Raw genomic sequence first — 24,161 nt, forward strand, 5'->3', positions numbered from 1 at the left:
CAGGCACTCACCCCAGTCATCCTGATCTTCTTTTTAGTAGGACTCTTGTTGATGCCGCCATGCCGCGTTCATTTCACAAACAAAGGGCCGGCCACACCCGTGCGTCACAAACAACTAAACTTGAATCTAAACTAAATGGAACTCAGATTGTGCTGCGCTTTGTATTCTAATAGGATCCAGTCTTACACAATGACAATTTTTTTCTTTGGTATCATCGTGCATTAATTTCTGATACATATTATTCTTTTAAAATGAACTCTTAAAGGGAAGCTCTGCACCGGCTGTGGAATGCAACTCTGTCACATGACACGTTTGCATTCCGCAGCAAAGCAGCTGTGTGAGCATGGACACCTGTCCCTGCAGAGCAGAGCAGCAAGTGGGAAATGAGAATAAATAGTTCTGTACTGCGATATTAAAAAGTTTAATTTCACTCTTAATTATATAAATTTGTAGAGGGGGGAAACTGGTTTCCATCTTCTTTATGTGGAATGGTTAAAAGTACTGAATTCTAGCTCTAAACTTGCTGACGTTTTGCAATACCCAGGAGCTGTGCACGAGCTGTTACCAGAGGGGAAGATTAACCAGCACCTTGGAAAACAACAGGAATTCTGTACAGCATCACACAACACAAATCATGACAAACAAACAATTTATCATTTATTGTACATTAGATCATTAAAAAAAATAAAAAGCATGATAAACTTGAAAATAAATAGAGTAAGTTCAAAATGTTAAACTCTGAAACTCATTTCCACACTGAGTTATTGATTTCTCCTGACTCGTCCATCAGATGAGGTGTGGAATAGTTTCCTTTCTGCATATTCCCGCTCCCAGGCACTGACTGCATTGACAGCCTGAGTTAAACTGACAGCAGAGAAGCCTCTTGTGATGTGTCCGCATCACCACCCACTTTTAGAGTTTTGAATGCATGCTCTTAAGAGTGATCTACAAAACAGTTATTACACAGGGATTCGTAATGCAAGGTTAATATTATTTTCCCCTCATGAGTGAAAAGTCCCATTGAACATGGTTTTTAAAGTTTCTCTCTTCTGTGAATTCGCTGGTGTTTTTGAAGGACTTGTTTACAACTGAAAATCTTCCCACAGTCAGAGCAGCAATACGGTTTCTCTCCTGTGTGAGTTTGCTGGTGTGCTTTCAGGGTTCCTGAGTGACCGAAACTCTTCCCACAGTCAGAGCAACGATACGGTTTCTCTCCTGTGTGAGTTCGCTGGTGTGAAACAAGGCTGTCTGCCCGACTGAAACTCTTCCCACAGTCAGAGCAGGAATACGGTTTCTCTCCTGTGTGAGTCCGCTGGTGGTTTTGAAGGCCTTGTTTAAAATGGAAACTCTTCCCACAGTCAGAGCAGCGATACGGTTTCTCTCCTGTGTGAGTTCGCTGGTGTGAAACAAGGCTGTCTGCCCGACTGAAACTCTTCCCACAGTCAGAGCAGCGATACGGTTTCTCTCCTGTGTGAGTCCACTGGTGGTATTGAAGGCTTTGTTTCACAGTGAAACTCTTCCCACAGTCAGAGCAGCGATACGGTTTCTCTCCTGTGTGAGTCCACTGGTGGCTTTGAAGGCCTTGTTTCACACGGAAACTCTTCCCACAGTCAGAGCAGTGATACGGTTTCTCTCCTGTGTGAGTTCGCTGGTGGTTTTGAAGGCCTTGTTTCACACTGAAACTCTTCCCACAGTCAGAGCAGCGATACGGTTTCTCTCCTGTGTGAATTCGCTGGTGTTGTTTTAGGTTTCTAAAATGATTGAAACTCTTCCCACAGTCAGAGCAGTGATACGGTTTCTCGCCTGTGTGAGTTCGTTGGGTTTTGTTTAAATGCCCTATCTGCGTGAAACCTTTCCCACAGTCAGGATATTCTCCACCGCCTGCCCTCGCTTTAGCTGCTGGACTGGAACCTGGAAAATATGAACAGGAAAGACAGTGAGGGGGAAGTGCTTGTAGGCTTAAATATGAACAGGAAAGACAGTAAGAGGGAGTGCTTGTAGGCTTAAGGTTGGTTCATACTTCAGACTGACAATTTCTGGTTGGAGTTGAGGGTCTCCGACCCTCTGTGACAGGTTGAATAATGTCATCCACACTCCTGTGACAGGTGTATGAACCAAACCTTAGGGCATGTGCAGGTCCGATTAACACACAGGCAAACTAGGCATGTGCCTCGGACCCAAACTCAAGGGGGGGCCCAAAACGGTTATGTGGGTTTTTTGTTTTTTTTAAATATACAGATCTGCGCCTAACCTGGAAAGAACTTCACTCCCTGACATTCGAACTGAGGCATGTATCTCAAAATCAAATTGTTCTGACTGGTGTTATGCAGATTTCTGTACCCCATAGAATTCTGCATCCCCTGTGTAGATGTAGTTTCTCAGACTGCTGGACGCGCACACATGATATTTCTGTACCCGAGCCCAGGTGTTTTCTCAAGCACTCCTGCAGCTTCAACACATATTGTGAACAAGACAAAACTAGTGATGTGGCAAAATAAAAACCGCACATTTAACTCCACTGATTTTCTAGATATACAGGACATTCAGCCTCCTGTGTTGCTCATGCATGAAACCCTTGATTTAAAGTAACCTTAGAAAAGATTTTCTTCTTTTAAAACACGTTTTCATTTTTTTCACATGTACTGTCCAGAATCATCAAGTGTTCATATCCAGCGATCTTTGATAGAAAATGCAGCTGTGTCAGGATGGATTCATCAAGGGTACACAATTCTACAGGGTATAGAAAGCTACCATAGGAAACACCTGAATATACTTGTATGTCAAAACACTGATGATTCTCTGCTCTGGAGAAAAGGGCATTTTCTTTAATGAAGCGAGTCAAACCCAAGGAGACATTATTGCTGATTTTGCGTGCAGTAATCTAACGTATTTGACTCACAACAATGTACAGGTAGGTTTGTTTTTTACTATTTACTTTCGTTGGCTATTGTGGAGCTCCCATTAGTGAAAAAAAGTCTGAGCACCCTTCTATATATTTCCTTTTTCAACTTCATATGGTGTTCCTTGTTTGTTTGAACTGTTGCCTTTTTATTTAGTAAATTGGGAAAAGTCATTGTTACCCTCCCCATGTGTTGCTACAAATGTTTAAATAATATATTTCTCTATTCATTGTTCACATCCTGACAACTTTACACCCATAACTATAAAGTTTGCTTCAAAGCTCTTTACAAAATGTCCGCTCTAGTACACTGATTATTGCCCACGTTGTCAAACAGGTAACACAGCAATAATGATCATTGATGTGGTACGAAACAGAAAAGAGTACTTGGGTCTTTTTGTATCTCTCTTCCTGCAGTGATTTAGAGTGCATATCTAAAACCCCAGTGCACTAGAGCAGACATTTCAAAAAGAGCTTTCCAATAGACTTTAAAGTTATGTGTAAAAAGGTGGCAGGATGTGAACAATGTAAAGAAATGACAGGTACGTTATTTAAATAGTTGTAGTAACTCATGGGGGCGGGTAATGCTAGATTTTTCAGAACCCCGCTACTTACTCTTCAAAGCCTTTACTTTATGTGTAAAAGCAAAGTCAGTAAAGACAGACGCAGGTGAAACTGAGCCCTGGGATCAAAATCTGCCTTCAAAGTTCTCCTGTAATGTTTCGGGTCTATTTCCTCTAACACACCCTACAATTATATATTTCTCAACATTCAGAGTTTAAATGTCAGTAAAGGATCAAGCGTTTAATTTTGCTTAATTGTTTAAACTTTGTCAAAAATGGCCAAATATTAACAACAAGAGTGTATCTGCAAATACAGCTACTCAGAGTTTTCTTTCATTGCCTTCACCAGATGCATCTGAAGGCTTGGCATTTAAATCAGCCAAGCCTTCATTTTCATTACAAGCAGGACGTGCAAACGAGATCGCGACATGTTAATAAGAGACTCCTCTTTATTAAAGCTAGAATGAACAGTACAGTATTTTATGCTGGACACACTCTATTACAGTCGTTCTGCATGTCTGTATTTACATTAAGAGGAGTCACTTCTGCATTTAAATGAAAACCCCATTTAGTTGTTTCACATGAACGTGTTTCTCAGTGTGATTGAGATACACGAATGGATGAACAGGATCAATTGCATTCTTTAAAGAGAGTAGAAAAGCAGAGGTACAACACAGACAACCAGAAGCCCGATTTATAACATATATGCAGTAATTTAGAGAAAGCTATTTATGTAAGAAATGAGTAATAGCACTATCTCAATGTTTTTTATTTTAATGTTTAAACTATATATTTTCAAAAGTTTAAACTTTTGATAAATGTAATGGAATCTAGCACCCATAATTACATCACACATGTACAATAATATCCCTCTATTTTGACACTGAACATTTCTAATGTTATATACAGTACTTTAGTTCCTCTCCCCCTTGGTATAATTGGGTAGGAGTGCCAGTGTGAAAGGGGCTTATATCTGTATCTTAAGATCACCAGTAGAGAGTCCTATCCTGAACTGGTGTGAGTGGTACAGGAAAAACAAATAGCTAGTAATGTAACCCACATGCTCCCTCCCTCCCTCTCTGCCACACTATCACGCAATCTAGAATGACAATGTCACAGCTACTGGGAGTCACTCACCTGCTAGACTGCATTCTGAATGTGACTGCCCATCTCCCTGTCCACCTCCTTGCATGCTGTTGAGAGAGCCTTCCTCTCCAGCGCCTCGCTCTCTCACACAGATTCTCTCCAGCACCACGCTACACTCCCGCAGGCGTACAGGCTCCAGCTCAGGGATGTTTGGTTTGAAGTCCTCTGGTTCTTCCTTCCCTGGTTCCATGTGGTCAAACTCTACTTCAGGGGGCTCCCGTTTAATACAGACAATTTCCAGCACCTCTTCTTGTTTCACAGGAAGGGGTTCTTCTGTCTGGGTGATCTCCAATTCATGGTGCTCAGCTTTAATCTCAGAGACCTCTGGCTGACTGCTGTCACATTGCATCTCACAGAGCTCCTGTTTCATGGGGAGGGAAGCCAGCCCAAAGAACTCCATTGTAAAGGGGAGAGGTTCAAGTTCAGGGAACTCCTCTTTAATCTGGACAGATTCCATCTCCACACTGTCCATGACAGCACACAGGATTCTGTTTAGAAGTTGCTGAAAAAAGGAAGACATTTATTTATTTATTTACAGTACTACTAAGGCCATTGAAGGGACCGACAGAATCTGTCCTTAACAGCAGGGCTGGCTTTACTATAGACACAGAATTAATTGTAATAAGTTTATAATAACGAAGGACTTGATCTGTCTAATCTCAAGAATGATGGATGAAAGTTGGCAAAAGTTACAATATTTCTCTTTTCATTAATCATGTTGAGTATTTTAGAATGCGTTCTCCAAAAACAACCGATCAGCAAGGAGTCCTTTTGTCCTCGGGCCTTAAATGTAGATTTGTTACAAAACATGATCTGTGATACAATGTTCCACAAACTTTATCAAATATGTATATTCTTTTAAAGACTTACACAAACATTGCCAACACTGGTGTATTATTTATTTCTTAGCAGACGCCCTTATCCAGAGCGGCTTACAATTGTTACAAGATATCACATTATTTTTACATACAGTTACCCATTTATACAGTTGGGTTTTTACTGGAGCAATCTAGGTAAAGTACCTTGCTCAAGGGTACAGCAGCAATGTCCCCCACCTGGGATTGAACCCACGACCCTCCGGTCTAGAGTCCAGAGCACTAACCACTACTCCACACTGCTGCCCAGTGTAGTGTTGGGTCACGCGAAATCTGGTCTCCCCTGGCAACAGGCTTGCGGTTTTGAACCGTTTGCTAAGCAAAGGACACATTGAAGTTACTTGCGTATTCAAATGGAGCGTGCATTGTTGGATTTCATTTAATTACCCTGAAAATAGCTGTGATTCCATCAACAAGAAGAACACATTTCTAGTGAACTTGCAAAATGTGGCATTATATATATATATATATATATATATATATATATATGCAAATCTTATCGTACAAAAACAGGTTTCCATTAAAATGGATTCTAGCGAACAAACAGCTCTACGTACCGACACCATGAGCTGAAAAAAACTGGTTATCACTCAAATTTTCTTGATCCGAACAACAAAAACTAAAACGTGCAGCATCTCCATCTAGTTCTTGTATAACGTATTGCTGGACTGAAAATGGACCAAGAAGGAATAATATATACAGTATATCTCCTCCAAATTAAAAAGAATTACCATTGTGCAACTTTTCACATTTTTTGAAGCTGTACTGTTTCCCTCATATGCAATTTTAAGTAATAATAATAATAATAATAATTCAGACAGAATGACAGTCCGGTTTCAGATAGCCTCCGGAGATAGCTGCAACGAAACCTAAAAGATGACATTTCAATCCTGCTTGGGAAAATGAAATTTTGTTTTTGAACAATCAAGGGTGGAATTAATCTGCAGTGGCCAGAGCATTGCCAAGAAATGGTGTACAAAATATTAAAACATGTCTGCAGCAAAAAATATGTTTGTAAGAAAAGCGATAGAAAATAGGAGGCACTGGAACCACGTTTAAAGCAGGGCTGCTGAGAGCTCCTCTAGTTCCAGTGTCCTTGCAGTAATGCAGTGGCACTGGAACCACGTTTAAAGCAGGGCTGCTGAGAGCTCCTCTAGTTCCAGTGTCCTTGCAGTAATGCAGTGGCACTGGAACCATGTTTAAAGCAGGGGTGCTGAGAGCTCCTCTAGTTCCAGTGTCCTTGCAGTAATGCAGTGGCACTGGAACCACGTTTAAAGCAGGGCTGCTGAGAGCTCCTCTAGTTCCAGTGCCCTTGCAGTAATGCAGTGGCACTGGAACCATGTTTAAAGCAGGGCTGCTGAGAGCTCCTCTAGTTCCAGTGTCCTTGCAGTAATGCAGTGGCACTGGAACCATGTTTAAAGCAGGGCTGCTGAGAGCTCCTCTAGTTCCAGTGTCCTTGCAGTAATGCAGTGGCACTGGAACCACGTTTAAAGCAGGGGTGCTGAGAGCTCCTCTATTTCCAGTGTCCTTGCAGTAATGCAGTGGCACTGGAACCATGTTTAAAGCAGGGGTGCTGAGAGCTCCTCTAGTTCCAGTGCCCTTGCAGTAATGCAGTGGCACTGGAACCATGTTTAAAGCAGGGCTGCTGAGAGCTCCTCTAGTTCCAGTGTCCTTGCAGTAATGCAGTGGTACTGGAAGCATGTTTAAAGCAGGGGTGCTGAGAGCTCCTCTAGTTCCAGTGTCCTTGCAGTAATGCAGTGGCACTGGAACCACGTTTAAAGCAGGGGTGCTGAGAGCTCCTCTAGTTCCAGTGTCCTTGCAGTAATGCAGTGGCACTGGAACCACGTTTAAAGCAGGGGTGCTGAGAGCTCCTCTATTTCCAGTGTCCTTGCAGTAATGCAGTGGCACTGGAACCACGTTTAAAGCAGGGGTGCTGAGAGCTCCTCTATTTCCAGTGTCCTTGCAGTAATGCAGTGGCACTGGAACCACGTTTAAAGCAGGGGTGCTGAGAGCTCCTCTAGTTCCAGTGTCCTTGCAGTAATGCAGTGGTACTGGAGCCATGTTTAAAGCAGGGGTGCTGAGAGCTCCTCTAGTTCCAGTGTCCTTGCAGTAATGCAGTGGCACTGGAACCATGTTTAAAGCAGGGCTGCTGAGAGCTCCTCTAGTTCCAGTGTCCTTGCAGTAATGCAGTGGCACTGGAACCATGTTTAAAGCAGGGCTGCTGAGAGCTCCTCTAGTTCCAGTGTCCTTGCAGTAATGCAGTGGCACTGGAACCATGTTTAAAGCAGGGGTGCTGAAGGCTCCTCTAGTTCCAGTGTCCTTGCAGTAATGCAGTGGCACTGGAACCATGTTTAAAGCAGGGGTGCTGAGAGCTCCTCTAGTTCCAGTGTCCTTGCAGTAATGCAGTGGCACTGGAACCATGTTTAAAGCAGGGGTGCTGAGAGCTCCTCTAGTTCCAGTGCCCTTGCAGTAATGCAGTGGCACTGGAACCATGTTTAAAGCAGGGCTGCTGAGAGCTCCTCTAGTTCCAGTGTCCTTGCAGTAATGCAGTGGCACTGGAACCATGTTTAAAGCAGGGCTGCTGAGAGCTCCTCTAGTTCCAGCACACTTGCAGTAATGTGATCACAGCATTATGAGGTATGTTTACTTGATATTGGGATTTAATGAAATATACGTAATACTAACGGACAAAATATATGATCTTGTCTTAGTGAGGTCAGTATTTTGTAAGGTGTCTGTTGTGTAACATGACTGTGCCAACCCCTGCATATGAGAAGTGCCAATTAAGATGAATTACTGCAATTATACCTGTGCCCAGCAACCTACAGAATTAACCAACGTTGCATCATAGTCGAATATAATGTTACGTTAACATATTGAATTACATACTGCAGTTTAACACAATTAAGCAGGTTGGTGATTCCCAGTCCTTACATAAAATATGCCTTTACCATTAACAGAAGGCTACATTCATTGTTTACTGAACTAATATGAAGCATCATCATTTATAACATATTTAAAAGTACAACAATTGCAAACAGCATCCATCTACCTGTAATTTTAGGCAACTTAAACTGAACAGAAGTCTCCATAGCTTAGCCATGTAGCTGTCACTCGCTGAAGCTGATTTTACAGGACATTTACAGATTCTAGTTACTGACGCTTCGTAGAACAAAAGTTTTTTTTAATCCCCGTACAAAGTTATACTAATCTTATACATGGTTTTAATTGTGAGTATATTTAAATGAAAGATGTTAAACGTTTATATACAAACATAGAAACTGTACATAATTCATATTGTATTTTGTAACAAACTATTGAAAATGTATTTTTTCTTAAACATGTACCAGTATGTACGTTTTCTTAAAAGGATAAAGGAATCTTGTTCAAATCACGTCAGTGTCCTCGCTCACCGGTAATGCACAGTAGAGGTCACAGATTCCAAGTACCTGGCACATCATAAATGATATCTTTCTAATTCCTGTGACTGAAGGTAGAAGAATACTCTGTGGCTGCAAAATACCCACAGCATGTAGCCTGCTGGGGTCACGTGACTGCAACCTCTCACTTGGATTGTTTAAATCACGTGGATATGTTCACAGTCCCCAGTAGAATGTACAGATCAGGACTAAACAGTGCATTTTTCTAAATACAACAGTGGAAATCGTTTAAGTAACTAATGTATGTCAAAGAAAATATTATAGGAAGGTTGGTGTTTCTGATGCGTTTCACTTAAAAACCTGACATCAGGGAATCCAGGCTTGTTAATTCCTGCCACACGGACACACATGCTAATTCCTGGACTGTCCGGGTCAAACCTGGACCGGTGGCAGCCCCAACTCAGGGAGACGGTCTTGAATTCTCAAATGCTCTGCAACCCCAATAAACAACAACACACATTCTCCCCATTCACTAACACCGTGACCCATCCCGTTCCCCTTCCAATACAAACTGAACAACAAGTCCTGCACACATTCTCCCCATTCACTAACACCGTGACCCGTCCCCCTTCCAATACAAACTGAACAACAAGTCCTGCACACATTCTCCCCATTCACTAACACCGTGACCCGCCCCGTTCCCCTTCCAATACAAACTGAACAACAAGTCCCGCACACATTCTCCCCATTCACTAACACCGTGACCCGTCCCGTTCCCCTTCCAATACAAACTGAACAACAAGTCCTGCACACATTCTCCCCATTCACTAACACCGTGACCCGTCCCGTTCCCCTTCCAATACAAACTGAACAACAAGTCCTGCACACATTCTCCCCATTCACTAACACCGTGACCCGTCCCGTTCCCCTTCCAATACAAACTGAACAACAAGTCCTGCACACATTCTCCCCATTCACTAACACAGTGACCCGTCCCGTTCCCCTTCCAATACAAACTGAACAAGTCCTGCACACATTCTCCCCCTTCACTAACACCGTGACCCGTCCCGTTCCCCTTCCAATACAAACTGAACAACAAGTCCCGCACACATTCTCCCCATTCACTAACACCGTGACCCGTCCCGTTCCCCTTCCAATACAAACTGAACAACAAGTCCTGCACACATTCTCCCCATTCACTAACACCGTGACCCGTCCCGTTCCCCTTCCAATACAAACTGAACAACAAGTCCTGCACACATTCTCCCCATTCACTAACACAGTGACCCGTCCCGTTCCCCTTCCAATACAAACTGAACAAGTCCTGCACACATTCTCCCCCTTCACTAACACCGTGACCCGTCCCGTTCCCCTTCCAATACAAACTGAACAACAAGTCCTGCACACATTCTCCCCCTTCACTAACACCGTGACCCGCCCCGTTCCCCTTCCAATACAAACTGAACAACAAGTCCTGCACACATTCTCCCCATTCACTAACACCGTGACCCGTCCCGTTCCCCTTCCAATACAAACTGAACAACAAGTCCTGCACACATTCTCCCCCTTCACTAACACCGTGACCCGTCCCGTTCCCCTTCCAATACAAACTGAACAACAAGTCCTGCACACATTCTCCCCATTCACTAACACCGTGACCCGTCCCGTTCCAATACAAACTGAACAAGTCCTGCAACAAAGCAATTGTCCGGGTCGTTACAATATATTTAGAAGTAAAAGTATATAAAAAGCATGACAACCTTTATGTACAAAAATCTTCACTAATATACAATTGAACAAGAACTGTTGAATATTTAATTTCATACAGTACTAAATGTCATTGTTTATATGATAGTAATGTAAACACAAATTACACACACGTCTATGTATTCATTTAATATATTTATGTATGTTTTACTTTTACCAAGTATATTAGGCTGTCCTTCAGCATAGCTAATTCTTAGAAATGAGGTTTCTTTTTTGTCCAGCGGGGACCGCAAATAGCGTTACTCTCATCAACCAGCATAGACAGAGGAAACCGTACTTCATTGTGCCAATAGGGACCACAATGAGTGTTACACTCACAGGAAACCAACCATTTTCAGAGCTTCAGCTCAAAATCTCAAAATGATGATGATGAAGATGAACGACGACTTGAAATATAACACAGTCTGGAGAATTTTCAGCTGGCTGACTTCAATCTTTCAAAATACTGTTTGTCTCAACTAATCGTGTAGCGCTGACAGTTAACACAACACGCTTGTAAGCTGAAGGTTGTAGGTTCAAAAAGATTTTTTTAGAGGCAAACGTTCCATTTTAGAACAGAAATAAATCATTTCGTTTGCTAGGGCGGCAAACATCGTTGCGCGGCCCTCCACTCAACTGAACCGCAGTTAAACTCTACAGGAGTTCCCGTATTTGAAAGAGATAAGAGCACCAATTCATTACAAATTCAGACAACCAGGTATTATTGTAAAGCAATAGTATATGCAAGACACTAGACGTACAGCTGTTTATATTAAATAGATATTTTCATAACCAGTTTCATACACACATGATTAAAACACCGTCATTATTAACTCTATGTGTAACACTCCCCCCCTCTCGTATACTGAATGGTTCGGTTGAGAATCAGCTCGTCTCACTGCCCTATTGTAGCCGCTTAAGAAATAAAACACTAATTAAACAGAACAAGCGTGCAGGACATGCAAAGGATCAGCAGCATATTTCAGGAAAGCAAACGCAACCTACAGAGCAGAGCATCTCCGTGTGTTTCCATCAAACTGAATCAACCCACAGCAAAGCACAGGAAGAGGGGCTGTGCATAAGAATGAACACCGCGCGCTCACTGTATTGCAGAAGAGCTCCCTTTCAAAGAGTCTCCAGTGCTGGAGTTACACAAACTGAACGGAGTGAACGCCACGTATGCGAACGACAATGTGATGAAATGGAGTGAACGTCACGCATGCGAACGACAATGTGATGAAATGGAGTGAACGCCACGCATGCGAACGACAATGCGCTGAAATGGTCGGCACCACTGCTGCACAAACGCAAAAGGTCCTCAAAACGCAACTCCTCCAGAGTAATGATGTGTCATTTATGGCGGATGGGCAGCAGTGTGGAGTAGCGGTCAGGGCTCTGGACTCTTGACCGGAGGGTCGTGGGTTCAATCCCAGGTGGGGATAAGGGCGTCTGCTAAGAAATAAATACATGAAAATAAAATGGAACGCTGCAAACAATTAAAGAGGTAGAAGCCCGATTCGATTCTGTTACCGGTTCAGAATCGATACTGTTTGTCTCTGCGGCTGGATTGGGAGAACTTCTTAAAAACTAAAACTAGCGGATATTTCACGCGGACATGCTTTAAATGAGTATTGATGCACGTGCGCAAAACAGTTTATGAATACGCTCAATGTTTTTATTAGCATGACGCCTAAAAGTCTGCAATTACAAAAGACATACGTTTGTACGCAGTTATTTAAAAGTGACCATCAGTGCAAAAGTGCAGGCTCCAGATATAAAAAGCTTACTGGAGCACTGCTAACTTCGAAATCGGTAGAATTATTCTGTTAAGTGAGCCCGAATCAGAATTAGAACAGCTAATTGACAAACGTTACATGCCATGAAGATCTAGCGAAATCTATTTCATATTTACTGTGAAGTATAATAATAGAGAGAGACGCTTACTTCAGGTATTGTCAGTGGGATGTGCAGCACGGCTCTACTCACTCGCTCTGACCGTCTCGGTTCTTCTCTCCAGGGTAAACAGGCAGCTCAAACTAACAGCGACAGGTAATCTGTGTGACTAGACTAGTCCTCACTGCAGATTTAACCCCCTCTCTCTCAGTTCCAGGCACAAGAACACGCCCCCAACACGTCAGCCCCTCCCCGGGTGTCCGCTGTCCGGTGTTAGCCTCTCTTTGTTCTCTTCCACAGGGACTCGTTAGCGCTTTCCTCTGATGGGTGAGCTGCACTGAATGCGTCCTTTCTTCTCTTCAGGTGAGAGCCGTTACCAGCCACTCCAAATCTGGAGTGGTGTTACAATGTGTTAGTTTAGTTCAAGGAGAACAGGTTGTTTTGTATAATTCATATATTTGCTTCGTTTCACTTACACAGATGTATACAGCACTATGAGATTACAAGAACACAGTTTAAGATACTGTGAAAGAAGTCGTTCAAGGGGAGGGGACAATTTCACCCCCCAGGTGATCAAGGAAGTGCAACACTATCTGAAAGCAAGGCTTGTAAACTGGTATTTATTATAACTCGTGTAGCACCAGATATCCCGTAGCAAAATAAAAACATGTTTCTTTCACGCAGGAATATTAAAAACCCTGTGTGACGCTCCACAGCACGAGTTTGGAACTGAGGTCTCCCTCAGTGTTTTAAATGATACCAGCAGAATAAAACTAGTGAAGGAAACAAAGGTACACTTCATTGAAAGAATATTTAAACATGATTTCAAACATATTAAGGAGAAACCAGTTCAAATACAAATGTGGCTTTTTTGTTAAAGATTCTGAATTTAATATTTGAATCAGTTCATAAAAGTGACCAGTAGATGGCAGAATTTTTACTTTTATTTTTTTCAATGCAGTCCAGCAATCCAGTTTATTCTTGCACATTAATAACACATATATTAGATTTCTGTGGTGTCATTATGTTTCCTTTTCCAATATGGTCCTTGTTAGTGTGAGTGACATTTCCTTGTTCATTTGCATCAGTCTGAACCCCTTCTATACATTTCAGCTTCAGCCCTTCGGTTCCAATACAACGAAACACTAAAGTTAACAAACCAGGATTATTATTGTTACATGTTACTGTTTGTACCACTTGACCCTCATTCGATTAAAAATAAAATGCATATTTTAGTAATCAATCTCCAGAAGTGTGCTTCTAAATGTGTTTCCAAAAGCTGCTCCACATGAAACACCTCAAAGCTGCTCCACATGAAACACCTCAAAGCTGCTCCACATGAAGCACCTCAAAGCTGCTCCACATGAAGCACCTCAAAGCTACTCCACATGAAACACCTCAAAGCTGCTCCACATGAAACACCTCAAAGCTGCTCCACATGAAGCACCTCAAAGCTGCTCCACATGAAACACCTCAAAGCTGCTCCACACGAAGCACCTCAAAGCTGCTCCACATGAAGCACCTCAAAGCTGCTCCACATGAAGCACCTCAAAGCTGCTCCACATGAAGCACCTCAAAGCTGCTCCACATGAAGCACCTCAAAGCTGCTCCACATGAAGCACCTCAAAGCTGCTCCACATGAAGCACCTCAAAGCTGCTCCACATGAAGCACCTCAAAGCTGCTCCACATGAAACACCTCAAAGCTGCTCCACATGAAACACCTCAAAGCTGCTCCACATGAAGCACCTCAAAGCTGCTCCACATGAAACACCTCTGCAGTGGTGTCATTTTCTGTGACCTTAATGTTTTAAAGTAATGCTGGATTTTGTTTGTTGTTTTTCCCATTTCCGCATGCATGACATCCCTGTACAGTGCAAACCTGTTTGAGGATCCATTGCTCCTGATCCAATCTAAATCAATCTGCATGCTGTTTGGATTAATAGACTTCTCTTCTCCTAGACAGGCAGCACAAATAGTGGAGCCGAGCAGTAAAGCAATAAAGAAAAAACACTTCACAACAGTTCAGTGTAAAATCAATGCAAAGTTTATTAGTGGCTTCTGAATAGTGAAATGTGTAAAGGTGTTCTCTTTTAATAGCATGATCTACACTTCACACTGTCTTACAGGATGCAATTGATACACAATATATAAAGCTTTAAACATTCTACTGTAATGGCAGTGCTGATTTATATGTAGAGCTCAGACAAAAGTTTAGCATCACCTAGAATTTGTTGGTATAGTTAAAAACAAAACAAAAAAAAACAACTATATGAACATAATTCAGAACTTTTATTTAACATTGTGAAATCAAAGAAACTACACAAGGATATCACAAGTGTCTACTGGATGCCATAATAGTAGTACAGTACTTCATCATACTTCATCAAAATGTCACTTTTTCATTCAGTATATGGAAAACTACAAAGCAGTGTGTAATTCAATGTGTTCATGTAACATTATTCAGCAGATTTCATTCGAATTTATGAAGCAAAATTAGTTCATTCCACAGAGTGAGGCAAAACCTTTAGCCAGAGTTGTAGTCTATTTCTAATAGACTTATCTGTGCTTTTTAATACGTAAAGTGAAAATGTCTAAATTGCAACACAATGAATGCAAAGAGATTCTGAGTCCTAATAAATTCATAGGAAAAAATTCAATAAAAACAATAAAACAGAGTTATGCATATAAGGTTTATCATCTTGTTATCTGATCTAAAACAAAACCCCTGAGTCGTGGGCCAGGCTTGTTCTCAGCTGCATCTCCAGTGTGTTCAAAGCCCAGCTCAGGACACTGGAAATGCAGCTGAACTCACACACTGAGAACCAGCAGGCAGCAGAGAAGACTGAGCCCACACTCCAGGGCTTACATCATGAGACACTAGCAAAGGAATTCCAGGACACAGAGGGAATTCCATTTCTCATTTCATGAAGACTGAGCACACACTCCAGGGCTTACATCATGATACACTAGCAAAGGAATTCCATTTCTCATTTCATGAAGACTGAGCCCACACTCCAGGGCTTACATCATGAGACACTAGCAAAGGAATTCCATTTCTCATTTCATGAAGACTGAGCCCACACTCCAGGGCTTACATCATGAGACACTAGCAAAGGAATTCCATTTCTCATTTCATGAAGACTGAGCCCACACTCCAGGGCTTACATCATGAGACACTAGCAAAGGAATTCCAGGACACAGAGGGAATTCCATTTCTCATTTCATGAAGACTGAGCCCACACTCCAGGGCTTACATCATGAGACACTAGCAAAGGAATTCCATTTCTCATTTCATGAAGACTGAGCCCACACTCCAGGGCTTACATCATGATACACTAGCAAAGGAATTCCATTTCTCATTTCATGAAGACTGAGCCCACACTCCAGGGCTTACATCATGAGACACTAGCAAAGGAATTCCATTTCTCATTTCATGAAGACTGAGCCCACACTCCAGGGCTTACATCATGAGACACTAGCAAAGGAATTCCATTTCTCATTTCATGAAGACTGAGCCCACACTCCAGGGCTTACATCATGAGACACTAGCAAAGGAATTCCAGGACACAGAGGGAATTCCATTTCTCATTTCATGAAGACTGAGCCCACACTCCAGGGCTTACATCATGAGACACTAGCAAAGGAATTCCATTTCTCATTTCATGAAGACTGAGCCCACACTCCAGGGCTTACATCATGATACACTAGCAAAGGAATTCCATTTCTCATTTCATGAAGACTGAGCCCACACTCCAGGGCTTACATCATGATACACTAGCAAAGGAATTCCATTTCTCATTTCATGAAGACTGAGCCCACACTCCAGGGCTTACATCATGATACACTAGCAAAGGAATTCCATGACACAGAGGTAATCCCATTTCTCATTTCACAAAGCCTCTAGGAACAATTCTATAATTGAGAGTTTAGAGTTTTATCTAGATTGATTAGTTATCTTATAAAACCTATTTAATTGATGTTTTACACGATTGAGGATTTACTATGAACCCACATACACACTCTAGACACAAGGAATGTTTCATCAATAGTAGTATTGTATTCAGAGCACAAATATTAAACAGAAATCACAAAAGTCATTAAGTCAATCTCTTGGTTTTCTACGCATAACTGTCATAAAGTCAAAGCTCTCAGCCTGTATTAAAGCATCTAGCAGGACCAGTGAAATATGACACTGCTTACACTCACACACACACATACAGCCTAAACTGAAATGGTTCAGACAATCTTACAATAGATCACACTAAAGCTTACTAATAGGAAATTGTTTATCGATATAGCAAGTTTACTTTAAAATAAATTCTTCATCCAACTATGAGGTAGATTACTTATAGTTACTTAATCAAGTTTCACTAAAACGTTATTTCACACACAAGGTGTGCAAACTAAACAATTAACATTTCAGTTGTACGTGATAGTGTTACAATTATGTCTTCCTCGCGTCAAACCGCTTCTTGTTGCCGCTGTGAATTATCTGTACAGAATTCAACTGTCCTTTCAGCCTAATCCAGTCCAGATGCCACCCAGTCCTGCTCACCTAGTTCAGGGGTCACACAGTTCAGTGTGTCTGCAGGAAAGGAGCCCTTTTTCTTCAAGACACATATTTCATTAATCTGTCCAGTTACATCTATAATACACTTTCATGTATTAATATCATATTCAGGGAATATTCACCACAAACAGCAGCGTCTTCCCCTTTTCCAATGTCTCTCTTGGGTTTGTTCAGTTCCATTGCAGATCTGTATCTCAGGAATCATTGACAGTTTAAACAATGACAATCCTTTTACATACAGAGGTAATGGAAACATAATAATGTGCCCTTTATACACACAGATACTGGAAAACATACAGGAACTCAAACTCAACGTCAATGAAATCCTTTATAAATAACTAAGCCTGCCTTTGGATGTACTGCATTGTCACTCTAATGATATCATACTGATACACAATACAAGCAAACAAGCCATATTTTGCCCAAAAGGAATAAACAGCTAATGGTGATTCCACAAAAGCACCAGCTCTGTTACTGTCAAACAGTCTGAGGCAACTTCATTCTGCAGATTGTTTAGATCAATTATTCAAACTGTATAAACTATGAATGTAGTAATGATGGTAATGTTGTAGCATGTAGGTTTTGCAGATTTGAGTAAATGCACATTTTGTGAATTGTTTGCTTGCAAACTTTTCATGTTTTACAGTATATTTATACAGCTCTACTAAAATCATAGGGCTCCAGTATACAACAAGCTTGGAGGTTATCAGTACTTAAAGAGTGCATAAGGACCTTTTTATTTGATTGTGTTACATATCCCCATGTGTTGCTACAACTGTTTATGTAAGGAGTGTGTTTTGTTTTAATTTATTTTTTTACATTTTGACCACTTTTTTTTAAATTTTAAATTGCATTCCCTGCCTCAAGATGGCTTCCCATGTACCCGCATGGACCTCTGAGAACTACATTTCCCATTATCCTCCTGCTCTGGTAAATCCATCTTGGTTACATATGTGAGCAGGAGGATGATGGGAAATGTAGTTCTGAGAGGTCCATGCAGGTACATGTGAAGCCATCTTGAGGCAGGGAATGCAATTTAAAAGTTTAAAAAAGTGGTCAAAATGTAAAACAGCATTTGCTTCAGTGCAAAGTTTGCACCAGGTGAAATAAAAAAAGGTTGCTTCAGCTTGTGCTTGCACTGGAGCAATAGCTTAGAGGCCATTCTAGTAATATGAAGGGCACACTGCTGCCACACCCATGAAGAGAGTTTTAGTTTTAGATTCTTTTAAATAATTCACTTCTGTTCTCACCGACACTGGTACAGTAATGGTATTTTAAAAATAGGATGTGTTTTTGGCATCTTTGTTTAATGTGTTCACAGAAACAAGCTTGGCATAAATCCTCACAGCATGATGAGTGAGATTCATTTCCAATGCAGTTCATTCTGAAAGAATGGGTCTGTCTCCTTCAGTTTGACACGCTCCCCTTCTCAGTGTCTCTGGATTCAGGCTGGCTCTCACTCCTGGAGACCCCCTTCATTTACTGCAGGGTGAGAGAGAGACAAGGAATCAGTCAGCTCTCCACACACTCAAGCAAGCAGGGTGGAGAGGTGAGGGACTGGGAGGGGAGGGAGGCTGGCTCCAGTGTGAATTCGCTGGTGTCTTTTTAGGTTTCCTAACTGACTGAAGCTCTCCCCACATTTAACACAGTGATACGGCTTTTCTTCAGTGTGAATGCGTTGGTGTCTATTTAGGCTTCCTGACTCACTGAAGCTCTCCCCACATTCAGTACAGTGATATGGCTTCTCTCCAGTGTGAATTCGCTGGTGTCTTTTTAGGTTTCCTAACCGACTGAAGCTCTCCCCACATTCAGTACAGTGATACGGCTTCTCTCCAGTGTGAGTTCTCTGGTGATTTTTTAGTTTACCTTTCTCAGTGAAGCTTTTCCCACATTCAAAACAGCAATATGGCTTCTCTCCAGTGTGAAATCGATGGTGTCTTTTTAGGCTTCCTAACATATTAAAGCTCTTCCCACATTCAGTACATTGATACGGCTTCTCTCCAGTGTGAATTCGCTGGTGTTTGTTTAGTGTTCCTTTCTCAGTGAAGCTTTTCCCACATTCAAAACAGTGATACGGCTTCTCTCCAGTGTGAAATCGATGGTGTCTTTTTAGGCTTCCTGACACATTAAAGCTCTTTCCACATTCAGTACATTGATAAGGCTTCTCTCCAGTGTGAATTCGCTGGTGTTTGTTTAGTGTTCCTTTCTCAGTGAAGCTTTTCCCACATTTAAAACAGTGATATGGCTTCTCTCCAGTGTGAAATCGAAGGTGTCTTTTTAGGCCTCCTGACGCACTGAAGCTCTCCCCACATTCAGTACATTGATATGGCTTCTCTCCAGTGTGAATTCGCTGGTGTGTTTTTAGGTTTCCTGGCCAGCTGAAACTCTTCCCACATTCATTACATTGATGTGATATCTTTGGCCGGGATATTTTTTCTGTATCCTTAAACTTAATCTCTTCAATGTGGACAGGCTGCAGTTCAGTCTCGTCCTCTTTAATCTGAACAGGCTCCAATTCAGTCTCCTCTTCTTTAATGTGGACAGGCTCCAGTTCAGTCTCCTCTTCTTTAATGTGAACAGGCTCCAATTCAGGCTCTTCTTTAATGTGAACAGGCTCCAGTTCAGTCTCTTCTTCTTTCATGTGGACAGGCTCCAGTTCAGTCTCTTCTTTAATGTGGACAGGCTCCAGTTCAGTCTCTTCTTTAATGTGGACAGGCTCCAGTTCAGTCTCTTCCTCTTTAATGTGGACAGGCTCCAGTTCAGTCTCTTCCTCTTTAATGTGGACAGGCTCCAGTTCAGTCTCTTCTTCTTTCATGTGGATAGGCTCCAGTTCAGTCTCTTCTTTAATGTGGACAGGCTCCAGTTCAGTCTCTTCTTTAATGTGGACAGGCTCCAGTTCAGTCTCTTCTTTCATGTGGACAGGCTCCAGTTCAGTCATCTCCTGTTTAATGCAGACAGGTACCAACTCCAGAACCTCCTCCTGTTTAATGTAAACAGACTCCATATTTCTAACTTTGCTTTCACCAGGACAAGGCAGTCCTGAAAACAGAAAAAGAAATGAAGTATTACGATCTGTTCTCTACTGATATGATGTCTTACAACTCAGACCTGAACTGGCTTAGGTTCGATCAGATTCAAAGATTCTTATCATTTGACCACCCGTTTAAAACATAAATGCGTGTCTCAGTGATGTCACGCAAAAAAATAAGAGATCAGAGAGTGAAATCCAATCCCTCCCTAATGCAATGATATGCGTTTCCAACTTGCACGGCAGTATGGTGTCCCAGTAAGTCAAAAAAATGACGTCCTTAAAGGGTTAAGTGCACATGTATAATATGTTAGTCTTTATAGAATACCTGTGAAAAGTAAAATATAAAGGCCAGTTTACTTACCTGTTGTTAAAGGAGGACAGCAGGACAGCAGGGTGGCAGCATGAAGAGGAAAAGAGAAAAAGAGTTAGGCAGGAACGCTGAGCACAGGGATCTCTTTGAAACGATGCACATTTTAATAGTAAATAATGTACATACTGGCCGCATCATTACTGCGTTTGTGAGAGCAGTCTGGAAGACGCCATGTTGTGGGACATTGATCATTACCGTAGCCTGGTTATTATTATTATTATTATTATTATTATTATTATTATTATTATTATTATTATTAGGCAGACTTTATCCAAAGAGACGTACATGTGTTACAGGGCAGTACACTACTAGAATACAATGAGATAAAAACCCATTAAAACACCAGAATAATTCTAGAACCCTTCTCAATTTTTTGCAAAAATTACAAGAAATTTACAGATTTAGCTCGATTTACATGATTCATTCAAAACTCAAAAAGGAGGAAAATCTAAAAATTACAAGTGTTTTAAAATTTTAAACAGGTCTACTCATTCTTTGCAATAACACCAAACTTTTTTTTTTACTCTATAACTTGTCATGAAAATAAAAAATGAAAGACTTTAAGAAACTAGTTACAAAAATATAACCTTCTATTATACATGGTGTGCTGTTTCATACTTGGAAACAATACTGTGTTTGATTTTAAGCAATTGAATTTAAATATTTACATTGATTAAACCTATACATTTCTATAACAACTGTGGCTTTAAAACAGCAATATTAATATTATAAAACTGTTTAATTGGATTGTGTAAGTGTTGAATAGTTTAATTGGTGTGAGGATTGTGGAAGTGTTGAATCTGCTGAAACCCCAGAGCACAGCTATCACTGCACAGCACAAACCCCAGAGTACAGCTATCACTGCGCAGCACAAACCAGAGCACAGCTATCACTGCACAGCAAACCCCAGAGCACAGCTATCACTGCCCAGCACAAACCAGAGCACAGCTATCACTGCCCAGCACAAACCCCAGAGCACAGCTATCACTGCCCAGCACAAACCAGAGCACAGCTATCACTGCACAGCACAAACCCCAGAGCACAGCTATCACTGCCCAGCACAAACCAGAGCACAGCTATCACTGCCCAGCAATCCCCAGAGCACAGCTATCACTGCCCAGCAAACTCCAGAGCACAGCTATCACTGCACAGCAAACCCCAGAGCACAGCTATCACTGCACAGCACAAACCCCAGAGCACAGCTATCACTGCCCAGCACAAACCCCAGAACACAGCTATCACTGCCCAGCACAAACCAGAGCACAGCTATCACTGCCCAGCACAAACCCCAGAGCACAGCTATCACTGCACAGCAAACCCCAGAGCACAGCTATCACTGCCCAGCACAAACCAGAGCACAGCTATCACTGCCCAGCACAAACCCAGAGCACAGTTATCACTGCCCAGCAAACCCCAGAGCACAGCTATCACTGCACAGCAAACCCCAGAGCACAGCTATCACTGCCCAGCAAAACCCAGAGCACAGCTATCACTGCCCAGCACAAACCAAAGCACAGCTATCACTGCCCAGCACAAACCCCAGAGCACTGCCCAGCACAAAACCAGAGCACAGCTATCACTGCACAGCAAACCCCAGAGCACAGCTATCACTGCCCAGCACAAACCAGAGCACAGCTATCACTGCCCAGCACAAACCCCAGAGCACAGCTATCACTGCCCAGCACAAACCAGAGCACAGCTATCACTGCCCAGCACAAACCCCAGAGCACCGCTATCACTGCCCAGCACAAAACCAGAGCACAGCTATCACTGCACAGCAAACCCCAGAGCACAGCTATCACTGCCCAGCACAAACCAGAGCACAGCTATCACTGCCCAGCACAAACCCCAGAGCACAGCTATCACTGCCCAGCACAAACCAGAGCACAGCTATCACTGCCCAGCACAAACCCCAGAGCACCGCTAACACTGCCCAGCACAAACCAGAGCACAGCTATCACTGCCCAGCACAAACCAGAGCACAGCTATCACTGCCCAGCACAAACCAGAGCACAGCTATCACTGCCCAGCACAAACCAGAGCACAGCTATCACTGCCCAGCACAAACCACAGAGCACAGCTATCACTGCCCAGCAAACCCCAGAGCACAGCTATCACTGCACAGCACAAACCCCAGAGCACCGCTATCACTGCACAGCAAATCCCAGAGCACAGCTATCACTGCACAGCAAACCCCAGAGCACAGCTATCACTGCACAGCAAACCCCAGAGCACACCTATCACTGCCCAGCACAAACCCCAGAACACAGCTATCACTGCACAGCACAAACCCCAGAGCACAGCTATCACTGCCCAGCACAAAACCCAGAGCACCGCTATCACTGCCCAGCACAAACCCCAGAACACAGCTATCACTGCACAGCAAACCCCAGAGCACAGCTATCACTGCACAGCACAAAACCAGAGCACAGCTATCACTGCTCAGCAAACCCCAGAGCACAGCTATCACTGCCCAGCACAAACCCCAGAGCACTGCTAACACTGCCCAGCACAAACCCCAGAGCACAGCTATCACTGCCCAGCACAAACCAGAGCACAGCTATCACTGCCCAGCACAAAACCAGAGCACCGCTAACACTGCCCAGCACAAACCCCAGAGCACAGCTATCACTGCCCAGCACAAACCCCAGGGCACCGCTATCACTGCCCAGCACAAAACCAGAGCACAGCTATCACTGCACAGCAAACCCCAGAGCACAGCTATCACTGCCCAGCACAAACCAGAGCACAGCTATCACTGCCCAGCACAAACCCCAGAGCACAGCTATCACTGCCCAGCACAAACCAGAGCACAGCTATCACTGCCGAGCACAAACCCCAGAGCACCGCTAACACTGCCCAGCACAAACCAGAGCACAGCTATCACTGCCCAGCACAAACCAGAGCACAGCTATCACTGCCCAGCACAAACCCCAGAGCACCGCTACACTGCCCAGCACAAACCCCAGAGCACAGCTATCACTGCCCAGCACAAACCAGAGCACAGCTATCACTGCCCAGCACAAACCAGAGCACAGCTAACACTGCCCAGCACAAACCACAGAGCACCACTATCACTTCCCAGCACAAACCAGAGCACAGCTATCACTGCACAGCACAAAACAGAGTAAACACTACACAGCACAAACCCCAGAGCACCGCTAACACTGCCCAGCACAAACCCCAGAGCACAGCTATCACTGCCCAGCACAAAGCAGAGCACAGCTATCACTGCCCAGCACAAAGCAGAGCACAGCTATCACTGCCCAGCACAAACCACAGAACACAGCTATCACTGCACAGCACAAACCCCAGAGCACAGCTATCACTGCCCAGCACAAACCCCAGAACACAGCTATCACTGCACAGCACAAACCCCAGAGCACCGCTATCACTGCCCAGCACAAACCCCAGAGCACAGCTATCACTGCCCAGCACAAACCAAAGCACAGCTATCACTGCCCAGCACAAACCACAGAGCACAGCTATCACTGCACAGCAAACCCCAGAACACAGCTATCACTGCCCAGCTAAAACCCCAGAGCACAGCTATCACTGCCCAGCACAAACCCCAGAACACAGCTATCACTGCCCAGCAAACCCCAGAGCACAGCTATCACTGCCCAGCACAAACCCCAGAGCACAGCTATCACTGCCCAGCACAAACCAGAGCACAGCTATCACTGC

The 24,161-nt window shown here is 43.0% G+C and overlaps 3 protein-coding genes across 4 annotated transcripts in view; all 3 read right to left on the bottom strand.

Annotated features, from left to right (window-relative positions):
- Positions 1-13,078, bottom strand: part of LOC131722015 (zinc finger protein ZFP2-like) — a 220,050-nt gene extending 206,972 nt beyond the window's left edge. The window contains exon 1 of the mRNA XM_059015552.1: positions 12,554-13,078. The gene's annotated coding sequence lies outside the window, so the exon portion shown is untranslated. The remainder of the gene's footprint in view (positions 1-12,553) is intronic.
- LOC117965878 (zinc finger protein 501-like) overlaps positions 1-24,161 on the bottom strand; it is a 628,111-nt gene that overhangs the window by 221,521 nt on the left and 382,429 nt on the right. The window lies entirely within an intron of this gene.
- LOC131722022 (zinc finger protein 883-like) lies at positions 636-11,695 on the bottom strand. Its single transcript, XM_059015581.1, has 3 exons — positions 11,615-11,695; positions 4,600-5,110; positions 636-1,911 (listed from the first exon to the last, which is right to left on the bottom strand). Exons 1-3 carry the CDS (start codon positions 11,624-11,626, stop codon positions 1,034-1,036), a joined length of 1,401 nt encoding a protein of 466 aa, XP_058871564.1. The 5' UTR covers positions 11,627-11,695; the 3' UTR covers positions 636-1,033.

This window comes from Acipenser ruthenus, chromosome 50, assembly GCF_902713425.1.
Source record: "Acipenser ruthenus chromosome 50, fAciRut3.2 maternal haplotype, whole genome shotgun sequence".
Classification (NCBI taxonomy): Eukaryota; Metazoa; Chordata; class Actinopteri; order Acipenseriformes; family Acipenseridae; genus Acipenser; species Acipenser ruthenus.